The 11,883-nt window shown below is 46.4% G+C and overlaps 1 protein-coding gene across 4 annotated transcripts in view; it reads left to right on the top strand.

Moving 5' to 3' along the window:
• Positions 1-303: 303 nt before the first annotated feature.
• The window catches only part of LOC310685833 (PC-esterase domain-containing protein 1B-like), a 48,507-nt gene continuing 36,927 nt past the window's right edge, over positions 304-11,883 (top strand). The window contains exon 1 of one of the 4 annotated variants that reach the window (XM_083458835.1): positions 304-1,033. Coding sequence is in view for 2 of the 4 variants with exons in the window: in XM_083458833.1 (XP_083314959.1) it covers positions 9,768-9,776 (9 nt within the window). In the remaining 2 variants the exon portion in view is untranslated. Of the gene's footprint in view, positions 1,034-1,056; positions 1,370-1,938; positions 1,958-9,752; positions 9,777-11,883 lie in introns of those variants that run through there. The other 3 variants (XM_083458837.1, XM_083458834.1, XM_083458833.1) reach the window with 3 other exon arrangements.

Here is an 11,883-nt window from a genome sequence, read left to right as displayed (position 1 = left end):
CTTGGAGGTTTTTAAGCAGAGGCTGGATGGTCATCTGTCATGGATGCCTTAGTTGAGATTCCTGCACTGTAGGATATTCCTTCCAACTCCACAAGTCTATGGTTCTGTGTCTCTTAATTTTAACCCAGTGTTCTCCTGTGGCACTTGTGTTACATGTTGTACAGCTAGTATCTCTGGCCTGAACCTTGTGTAGAAATTAATTCTCTCCACCGCCAGAATGAATTTCAAGCTTTACTACAGAACAGTCTTAAATACCGAGTTACAAAATAACAAAGTAATACACTGCAAAAACAAGGGAGTTTCAGTTCCATAAAGTTCCTCTCTACTCCCAGAGTAAGATATTAAGCATCTTTATTAAAAGGGCGTATCTCTCCAACATTGTAATACACTGCTTCTGTGGTGTGCAGGCGTCCTCTAGGGGTAAATTCACTTACACCAGTTCTCAGGTTACATCCCGTGATGGCTCATGGGATTAGTTTTGCTCATGCACAATGGAAAAACACTAGATTTGTGTTTAAAGAAAGAACTTCCTATGAAGCACTTCTAAATACAACGCTGTTAAACACAGCCTTTTATGCACAGTACATTACACTTAAAACTTTAACAAGCTTTTTGCGCGCACGTTTATTCTACTACTCGGTTTCAGCCCTGTCCCCTTAGAAACCCCCTGCAAAGAATCATTCCGGACAGACAGGGCACTGCGTAAAATCCACGGGAAGATCCTAAGAGGGATCCCTCTTTCTCTCTGCCGGGGAGAGCTGCATCCAGTCGCGTCTCTGCTTTCATAGGATGACTCAGATCTGGCAGAGCCCGGATTGGGCAAAACTATGGAAACGCAGCAGGAGCCGCTCTCCGCTTTCGGTTTCCTTTCCCTTTGCTGAGGCAAAAACCTCCCGGATTTCTGACCTGCTTTTTTTTCTTCTTTGAAGGCGGGAACAAACAGTGGCTGGGGAAGGCTTTGCTGAAAACGGGCACCAGTTGCTGGAAATTCCCAAAGTGCCCAGAGCTCTCCAGGCGCATCTCCAAACGGAAAGTAAGCGCGCGCACCTGCTTCCCACGCGTTGCTTTTTCGTTTTGCGCGCTTTGCAAGAAAACTCCGCGAAGTTTGCGGAGCTGCATGGAAAAGGGACTGACCTCCGAAGTCCGCGCCTCCCTGGCCCTCAGGCCGTCCAATCCAGCTGGGGCTGGCCCGGAGTGGCGTCTAGGGGAGTGAATGGAGGGGCGGCTTGGCGCTTTGCTCGTCTTCCTCGGGGAAAAGCTCTCCTCCTGCGGCTCCCGGGCGCATCTCTCCCTGTTCGCCTGAGGGGCTTGGACGCTTTTTTCCCTGCTGGAGCGCCTCCTGCCAGCTCGGGCAGGCAGCCTGTGAGCGGTGAGAAGGGCTTGGCGGGGAGGCGTCGTCTTGGCCGGGGGGAGCTGGGCGTTGCAGAGCTCTGGGTTCGAGTGTCGCGCTCCGGGCCGTGGGCGCGCAGGGTGGCCAAAGGGAAGGGGGGTTCCGTCCCGGGGAGAGCGGCCTCGGGACTTGTAGAACGAGAGAATGGTAGCGTTGGAAGGGACCCCCATAGTCCAACCCCTGCCGCCACTTTCCGAGGGCGACCCTGGAACTCCCTGAGACTGGAGCGGCCGCCGCTCGGGATGGCTGCCTGGGTCTGTTCTGCGCATCCAAGGGGACATGGCAGGGGCTGGTCTAACCTTGCGGGGTTCGCGTTTTGGCTTTCAAGGAGGTCGTAGGTGGGCAGTGTCCGAAACATGCCCAGGCGACGCCCGAAGCGTTCCGGCAAGCGCGTTCTCTTATTTGGAGATGGGGGAAAAGGAGGTTGTGGGTTGGAAAAGCGGTGGTTTTGTGGGGCCAGGTTTGCGAAATTTAAGAACAGCGGAACGACACGGGGCAAATGCTGCGAAGGCCAGAGGAGAGGTCCTCTTTGGGACCAGAAATTGGTGAAGGTGCAGGAAGGAAATGGTAGGAACAAGTGAACAGCTCTCCGAATGGAGAGATGTGTTAAAAGGTGGAAAAGGTAAAGGAGCAGTGGACGGTTAAGTCCAGTCAAAGGCGACTATGGGGTGCGGCGCCCATCTCGCTTTCAGGCGGAGGGAGCCAGTGTTTTCCCACGGTTTGGGGGGGGGGCGCTACGCTTTTAAACTTGCTCTTAAACGATACAGAGTTCTGTGTGAGCAGTGAAGTGGCCAAGTTTGCTGATGATGCTAAACTGTTCTGCGTCCTTACAACATGCCTTACTGCGTGCTTATCTTTCTCGCCGGGATCTGACCACAGTGATCCATGCGACAGTCACCTCCAGGCTTGACTACTGTAATTCGCTCTCCGCGGGGCTGCCCTTGAAACTGGCCCACAAACTCCAGCAGGTGCAGAATAATAATGATAATTTATTTATACCCCGCCCATCTGGCTGGGCTTCCCCAGCCACTTTGGGCGGCTTCCAAAAAAATATTAAAATACTGTAATACATCAAACATTAAGCTTCCCTATACAGCGAGGCTCCTCACGGGGTCCCTGCCATGGGAGCATATTCACCCAGTGCTTTACCAATTGCACTGGCTCCCGGTGGAGTATAGGGTCAGGTTCAAGGTGCTGGTCTTGACGTTTAAAGCCCTTTGTGGCCTAGGACCCTCGTATCTACGGGACCACCTCTCCTGGTCTGCTCCGCAGAGGACCTTAAGGTCCATGAATAACCATAGTTTAGAGGTCCCAGGCCCTAAGGAAGTCAGACTATCCTCCACCAGGGCCAGGGCCTTCTCAGTGATGGCTCCGACCTGGTGGAATGCTCTGTCCCATGAGACTAGGGCCCTGCAGGATTTAACCTCCTTTTGCCAGGCCTGAAAGACAGAGCTATTCCGCCTGGCCTTTAATTTGAATTCTGCCTGATCCTTTATTTACCTTCCCTTCCCTCCCCCTTCCCTTTTATGAAGATCACCCACTCTGAGACCCCACAGCTAATTCTCCCCTGGCCTCCTTACTGCCCAAGTAGGACCAATTCAGCCAGCTAGCCCTGGGGATTATCTAATGCTTATTTCCCCTAAATTGATTTTTGAATTTTATTGTTATTCATGTTTTTATACTGTATTTTATGCTGCTTTTATAATTAAGTGTTTTAAATTTGTTGTTAGCCACCCTGAGTCCGGTTTTTGAACCGGGAAGGGCGGGTTATAAATAAAAAATTATTATTATTATTATTATGGCAAAAAGAGATTGTGAAGAACTCCAAAAGGACATCTCCAAACTGGAGTGAATGGGTGGTAAAAGGACAAATGCAATTCAATGTAAACAGGTGTAAACTGATGGATGCCAGGGCCCCAAAACCTTAATTTCACATATATGCTCATAAGGCCTGAACTGTCAGTGACTTTGCAGAGAGTAGGACTACTGACACTTTGAGTCCTTTCTAACTCTGCAATTCGGTGAAGCAGACCTGGGGCCATAGTAGATAGCTTGATGAAGATACTAATTTAGCCATCCATAAAACCCTCCTCAAAGTAGGAAATTCTCCCTGTTGCTTCTTCGGCCTTCGGGGAAAGATCCCAGATCCTGCTCAGAACTGGTGTATGGTTCTGACAGGCTAATGCTATCACACAGGGCAATTTCTAAACCAGTCCCGACCTTCGTTCCAGGGGTTGGACTAGATGACCCTCGGATTCCCTTCCAACTATGAATTCCATGAATCTTCCCAGATCTGCTATAGTTTCTCTGCTGGACAGGCTTCAGGAGTAAAGCGACTTCCTACCAGGGCTGACCTTCTGGCACATGGTTTTCCACATGGGACAGACCACATTGCCAATACTAATCCAGACATATTTCTGGCAAAGTGAGCTGTTATAGGGCTGCCATATGCCTGGAATTTCCTGGAGCCATCTGAAACACTCTTCTTTGCCAACATCTGCTCTTTGATTCTGGTTTTTGGCTGTACTTTGGCACAGTTGCCCCCCCTCCCCACCCTGCCAGAGTTCCCTGTCACCGAGCAGGACCTGTTGAATTTCCACCTGTCAAAAGTCATAGAATCATAGAGTTGGAAGAGACCACAAGGGCCATCGAGTCCAACCCCCCTGGGTTTGCGATTACTGAGGGGTGGGTGGGGAATATTCACAAGTGGGTGCCAGAGGCAAAGTACAGTCATACCTCTTGTTACGTTCGGTTCAGGTCACGACTTTTCAGGTTGCGTCCCGCAGCGACCAAGAAGGGTTACTTCTGGGTTTCGCTGCTCGTGCATTCGCAGACGCACAAAATAACATCATGCGCAGAAGAGGCGGGTTGCGACCCGCACGTACGCAGATGCAGGTTGCATTCCTCTCAGGTTGCTGACGAGGCTCCGGAACGGATCCCTTTCGCAACCAGAGGTACCACTGTATAGCCAAATATCTAACTCTCCTTCTGTATGGGCAATCTATCTGGAAGATAAATTGTTAGTGATCTGACATGCTTACGCTCCCTGCCTCTGTTCCTTCCCGCTCCCTGTCTCTTGTTAAGTTCTTTGATGGCATGAAGAACAGCTTTTAATGTCCTAATTAGTTGGGAGGAAGTGATATTGCTGGGTACCTTCTTTGACGCTGAACATTGTTTTGAGAAAGTGAGGCATTGGGAGGGGGCGGCTAAGGAATAATCTGCACGTAGCCAGTAATGAATGATCATCTGCACGTAGCCAGTGGGGCTGGTCACACAGGCTAGCTATCTGTAAATTGGGTGGTTTGGGGCAGAATTGGGAGAAGCTCGTGCAAGGACTGATGGCCACAGGGCTGTGCAAACTGTGGCAAACTTTGCTTCTTCTTGAGGGCTTCCAAGTGGCAAATTGAGGTGCTTGCTTGCTATGCATATTTTGCTTGCTGTTTAGAATACAGTGGTGCCTCGGGTTACATACACTTCAGGTTACTTACGCTTCAGGTTACAGACTCCGCTAACCCAGAAATAGTACCTCAGGTTAAGAACTTTGCTTCAGGATGAGAACAGAAATCGTGCTCCGGCGGCGGCAGCGGGAGGCCCCCATTAGCTAAAGTGGTGCTTCAGGTTAAGAACAGATCAGGTTAAGAACGGACCTCCGGAATGAATTAAGTACAGTGGTACCTCTGGTTGTGAATGGGCAGTGGTGCATCTGCACACGCGCGGGTTGCGATTCGCCGCTTCTGCGCATGCGTGTGACATCATTTTGCGCTTCTGCGTGAGTGGCAAAACTCGGAAGTAACCCTTTCTGGTACTTCCGGGTTGCCGCGGGACGTAACCTGAAAGAACATAACATGAAGCGGACGTAACATGAGGTGTGACTGTACAGTAAAATCTTTAATCACCTCGCTTACTTGTGCTTTGTATTGCTTCCATATCTCATTTTAAAAGAACCACCTTGCGTTTGGCAAGACCCTTTCCTTGGAGCTTTTTGAGCAGAGGTTGGGTGGCCATCTGTCCTGGACGCTTTAGCTGAGACCCCTGTATTTCAGGGGGTTGGTCTACAGGACCTTTGGGGTCCCCACCAGCTCTGCAATTCTGATTCCATTATTGTTATGGTAAGAGCTACTGTGTCATTTACAGCTGCGTAACAGCTTTTGCAAAAAGGGCTTGAAAGCTCCTTTCTTTGCTCACATCCCTTGCTGTGGAGCTTGTCCAAGAGAGCTTCTGGTTTAGTTGTCTACAGATGGTTTGGGTCTGTGGTTTTGGAGCCTTCAGTGGCTCCTTATTTCCTCCTTTTGGTTGCAATTTCCTTGAGTGTCTCTACCTTTCTGCATTTTTCTTTTAACCTTGCCGTGACTGTTCAACAAAAGGCTTCCGAATTCCTTATTTCCATAATTCTGATTGAAAGCAAAAGTTAGTGGCAGACATTAGGAGCGTGTTGAGGGCCAACCAACTTCTCTGCTAAGCATGCTTGTTATGTACTGATCCAAACTGCAGCAGTCTGATTGGTCCTAGAACAATAGGATCCAAAATGCAGCAGTCTGATTGGTCCTAGAACAATGCAGCAGTATGATTGGTTGGCAGGAACCACCCAATCCTGCTCCAGATAGAAGTGAATCCACAACCTGATTGGCTTACAGTAGAATTCCGGAATTAGCCAATCATGTGCAGCCCATTGTGTAAATAATGTATATAAAGCAGATACTGTGAGGGGACATTCATTCATTCCTCCTCACCACTATGAGCTGAATAAAGAGCGTGAAATCACTTTGCAACACTGAGTATATTTCAATGCTATAGAAGTATTTACCGGTATATTTCAGCACTGGGGTGAGGGGTATGCAGAGAGAGAGGTGCAGAACTACTAAGTCTCTGCCCTCTAGGCGCCTGCAATCGAAAACACATTTATATGATTTATTTCTCAGGATTTATATGCGGCTCGATTGGAAAAAAGCCTCAAAGCTGCTCATTAAAAGAATAAACAATAAATAACCTGTTTTAAAGAAAGAGTTAGAGGATTGGAGGAGGAGGAGAGGTAGGCGAATACACCAAAGGATTGAGGGGAATAAGCCAGAGGTCACAGATGTTTGGAAAGTTAATCTGTCTTTAGGCTAATGTTATTTTAGCCTAATAAGTTCTTGTTTCTTAGGGATAATTTAAATTGTTGTAAATTTAAATTTAATAATTTAAATAATGTAATAATTTAAATTGTTTAATCTTTTCTTGTGAACTGCTTTGAGGTTTTTGTTGCATATTTTTAAATGAAATTAATATAGTAAGTTTTGTGGGAATGTGTTTCACACCGAAGTCACAGGTGGCTGTATCTGTCCTCATGCATAATCTTCTATACCTGTGTCATGTACATCTTTACCTGCCTTTTCTATAAACAAGAAAGCCCCCAAATATTGTCATTTTCCCTTACAGGAGTTTCTGCCCATTTCCAACCTTACTACACCCCTTTTGAAGGTCAACAAGCATTGAACAGTATTCCATACGTGGTGGAGCTATATATTTGCATTTCAATATTGGCACGTTTGTTTTTGGTTCCTTTTACTAACAGATCAGTAACCTTTTTCACAGCTGCTATAAACTGGGCTAACAGTGTCATTCATCTCTCCACCATAATATACCCCCAAGTTCCTTTTGCTGGTCATTTGCTGACAACTGTGAGCCATCAGTGTACATGTGAAGTCAGGATTTATTTATTTATTCAGTCATCCATTTATTCCAAAAATCTGCACTTCTTTAGGCTTGCTTAAACAATGAGCCATGTTTGGCAGGTATAAAGCCAATTCTCTCTCCCCCTCAAAAAAACTCCAATGGTTTAGAGAGATCCTTGGGCGTCTGTTTGTTTCCCCTTTTTATCAAATTATTCAAGATTGTTTCCTTCATGATACTGGCTGCTTTGCTGCTAAACCCCTATTGTCAGCAAATTTCCAGTGTTAAAAAGCACTCGGCAGTCCTAGAGCCGAATAAACACTTGGCTTTTGTTCTGGTACTTATTTTCGGTGCCGGAAGTTTTCGGTTTTGTCTGCTGTTGTGGTTGCTGCCCTCTGCAGATGACACACACGGCGGAGGTGCGTGGGTGTTGCTCTGTTAAATTCTGCCTTTAAGGCAGATAACGGTGCTTTGCAAAACGAGAGGCGATTGAGCTTGTATCCCTCAACGCTGCTGGTCTGATTTGTTAAGGATTTGACTCTTAGGTGAACTAACTGCCTCACCTGTTCTTTCAGTCCCACATTTCCCCCCCACCCAACTTGCTTTTTGCAAAAAATAAATAAAAATACTTCCCGCTCCGTGCATTACAGTGGAACATGAGTCTGCTTCTTTCCTGGTGGTGACATAACAATGGTGTGAAAGATCTTTAAAGTCGACTTCATCGCATTCTTTGTCTCTCCATTGATGGCTCAGTCTGGAGGGTTTGTTGCTCCAAGTGTTTTAAGGATTTTAAGGTCTCAAATATAAACTAAATGTTCATAAATGCACACATATTGAAATATATGTACCATGTATCTGAAACAGTATGGGAGAGCCATTTTGACTCTCCCAATGACCTCAAATATTCCTCTGCAGTCAGGGAGGCAAATGGGAAAAGCCTTCCCATTGACTTTTTGCTTGCAAATCCTGTCCTAAGATCATATTTGTATATGAATAGGGTGAGCTTGTGACCTGGATTCAGGAACTAAAGTATTAACCATCATAATAGAATGGCCAGGCTGCCCAGGTAGAGCAATCAGTGACCATTATCAGGTATCCTGGCAGGCAGGATTTCTGCTGTAGACTGCCTCCTTCTGTGGTGTATGCATGATGTTTTGAGAGTGGTCTTGGGCTACAGGGTGGGCAATTTCAAAATTCTGTATAAGGGCTTTCACACCATTGTTCGGGGTTCCTTTCATCCCTCCTGCGTGTGAGAGTAGCGACCCTGTTGCAACAGTTCCTTTAATAAAGATCAGGCTTACTAGCCACTTTGCTTCTCAATATACAGTGGTACCTTGGGTTACAGATGCTTCAGGTTACAAACACTTCAGGTTACAGACTCCGCTAACCCAGAAATATTACCTTGGGTTAAGAACTTTGCTTCAGGATGAGAACAGAAATTGTGCGGCGGCAGCAGGAGGCCCCATTAGCTAAAGTGGTGCTTCAGGTTAAGAAAAGTTTCAAGGTTAAGAATGGACCTCTGGAACGAATTAAGTGGTACCCAAGGTACTGTACGTGTTTTTGTTTTAACGTTTCTATGAAATTGTTTTCTTGTGCGTTTCAATTATGCGTGGCTATTTTTTTAAAAAAAGAATTGGATTTATGCGCCTAGACCAGGGGTCTGCAACCTTTAAGACAAAAAGAGCCACTTGGACCCGTTTCTGAAGGAAAAAAAACTGGGAGCTGCAAAACTCGTCATTATAAAAATAACTTTTTTGTCACTTTCTTAATTATTTCTTTGTTTGACCCCTCAGAATTACTCCTCCTCATAGAAATAAACGTTAAATTAACAAGTTACCTTTTTTGTGTGTGTGTTCTTCACTCCCCTTCAAAACAGTGACCAGCGTACATGCCCCCTTTCAATGCAGTGACCAGCGTACATGCCCCTTACAATGTAGCGGGCGGGCGGGAAGGTGACGTCGGGACGGTGCGTGACTAACGCACGCACCGCCCCCATGCGACGTCACAGCCAGTACAGCGCCCGCCACAGTGCGGAGTGTCGGGGCGCACAATGCGCCTCCTCCCCTCGCTAGTATCCGCCCTGGAGCCATGGCCAAGGTGTAAAAGAGCCACATGCAGCTCCGGGGCTGCGGGTTGCAGACCCCTGGCCTAGACAGTTTAGAAGCTATTTGGATAACTAAGCAGTGTACAGATAAATGTCTTGCAAAATGATGCCAGTCTAGACAATGAGTTAAAAGGTAAACAATGAGTTAAAGGGCGTTCATCTCACTTTACTGGAGCAGGGACCGAGCAACGGGAGCTCACCCCATTGCGGGGATTCGAACCGCCGACCTTCTGATCGGCAAGCCCTAGGCTCTGTGGTTGAACCCACAGCACCACCCGCGTCCCTAGACAATGAATTAATGCAGCACCAATGCCGCTCCCGATCTGCGTTGAAGCCCCAAACTCGGGGTCAAATTCTAGGGGTTTACATGCATGAGGTGGTTGCTAAATCCAATTGGCAAATTAATAACTAAGAGAGTGTTTCTCTGGCTACCCAGCTGTTGTTGGACTACAACTCCCATCATCCCTGACCTGCTAGCTAGGGATGATGGGAGTTGTAGTCCAGCTGGGGACCCAAGTTGGAGAACCGCTGCATTAAGGTCTTGTGGTCTGGGCTGCGTGCCAACAATACTCTTAACTCTGCGATCCTGCCAATAATTCACAACTGTGTTGTGCCTCTGGAATGCAGCAGGTACGAGGCGCTCCTGTTAGGAATTTGAACCTAGCAAATATAAACAACTGTCAGGCCTGAGATAGAGAAGTGGGGGGTCTGCTTCTCTAACAACCCACATTTAATAGCGGCAGGAAGAGTTTACTGTGCCAGGCCAGCTACGCCTCTTGGAGTTACAATCCATCTTCCGGTGTGTTTCCAATACAGTAAATACAGTGTTACTTTGGTTCTCAAACGCCTTGGTACTCAAACATGGCAAACTCAGAAGTACGTGTTCCGGTTTGCAAACTTTTTTTGGAAGTCGAACGTGCTCCGTTTTGAGTGCCACACTCAAATAGTGTTTCAAATAGTGTATATTTCAGAGATGGAGAAAATACATGTGCTTTAGTTAGCCAACAGCTAAATTGAACAGGGAGAACAAAAATACATTTATGATTTCAATTTTATTAAATGTTTTATCAACAAAAACAAGGTGGTTAAAGAAGTGATATTTGTTGTGGAAAACATTCTGGCACTCCTGATTAGCATGCAATCACCAAGCTAAGGGTGGCTTAATATGTTTGAAACAGTATAGTGGTACCTTAGTTCTCAAATGCCTTGGTATTCAAACAACTTTCGAACATGCTCCATTTTGAGTCTTAAAGGTACCCCTGCCCATACGGGCCAGTCTTGACAGACTCTATGGTTGTGCACCCATCTCACTCTAGAGGCCGGGAGCTAGCGCTGTCCACAGATACTTCCAGGTCAAGTGGCCAGCGTGATGAAGCTGCTCTGGCGAACCGGCACCAGAGCAGCACACGGAAACGCCGTTTACCTTCCCGCTATAAAGCGGTACCTATTTATCTACTTGCACTTAAGCTTTCGAACTGCTTAATTTATCTACTTGCACTTAAGCTTTCGAACTGCTAGGTGGGCAGGAGCTGGGACCGAACGACGGGAGCTCACCCCGCCGCGGGGATTTGAACCGCCGACCATGCGATCGGCAAGTCCTAGGCGCTGAGGTTTTACCCACAGCGCCACCCGTGTCCCCCTATTTTGAGTTTTACACTTCCATTTTGAGTGCCACACTTCTGTTTTGAGTGTTACACTGAGGTCTGTCTGTTTTTGCAATTTATTTTGCGTTTTTGTTTTTGCAGCTCTTTTTTGTTTTGTTTTTGTGACTGTGTGGAACCCAGTTCAGCTACTGATTGATTGATTGTGTGACTGCAGTACATTGTTTATTGCTTTCATTTTATGGATCAGTGGTCTTGTTAGATAGTAAAATTCATGTTAAATTGCTGTTTTGGAGTTTGTTATTAGAAGTCTGGAATGGATTAATCCATTTTGCATTACTTTCTATGGGAAAGCGCGCCTTGGTTTTGGAACAGGCTTCTAGAACGGCTTAAGTTTGACAATCAAGGTACCACTGTAGTATTTATTTCATAAAAGGCACACAGTGCTTGGTTGTAAGAAAAAAATCAACCTGCAGAGTGGTTTACAAAGAAAGACAAAACAACAAAATGATCAATAAGAGGCTTAAATAAAACTAATAAAAATCATTATTTTTTAAAAAATTAAAAAGGCTAGCATTTACGGTTTGTCTACTGATTGGCACAGACTTCATGTCTGCTGGATCGGCTGAGTGACCTTCGATCCCTTTGTTTCAACTTCAGGTTGGATCATAGAATTGCAGAGTTTGAAGTTTCTGGCATGTGGCAGCCCTTCCGATATCTGAAGATGGCTATCTTGTCTCCTCTCAGTCTCCTCTTTTCCAAGCTAAACATTCCCAGCTCCTTCAATCGTTCCTCATAATACTTAGTCCTTCATCCAAGCCCAGGACAGACCCCTGCGGCACCCGACTTGTCACTTTCCCCCAGGATGACAAGGAACCATTAATGAGCACCCCTGAGCTTGATCACTCAACAAACCACAAAGCCACCCAACAGTTAGCTTGTTCAGCCCACATTTTACCACCTTCCTCGTGAGAATATTGTGGGGGACTTTGTCAAAAGCCTTACTGAAATCAAGATACACTATTTCCACAGCATTCCCCTGATCCACCAGCTTGGAACTTCATCAAAAGAAAAGGAATGAGATTCAAGACCTGTGAGGAGCCCATGCTGGGTCTTCGCAATCACAGCATCCTTTT

This window comes from Podarcis liolepis (assembly GCF_965112155.1).
Source record: "Podarcis liolepis genome assembly, chromosome: 9".
NCBI classification, from domain to species: domain Eukaryota; kingdom Metazoa; phylum Chordata; class Lepidosauria; order Squamata; family Lacertidae; genus Podarcis; species Podarcis liolepis.
Note: the sequence above shows the minus strand (reverse complement) of the source record. Positions and strands in the feature narration are given on the sequence as shown.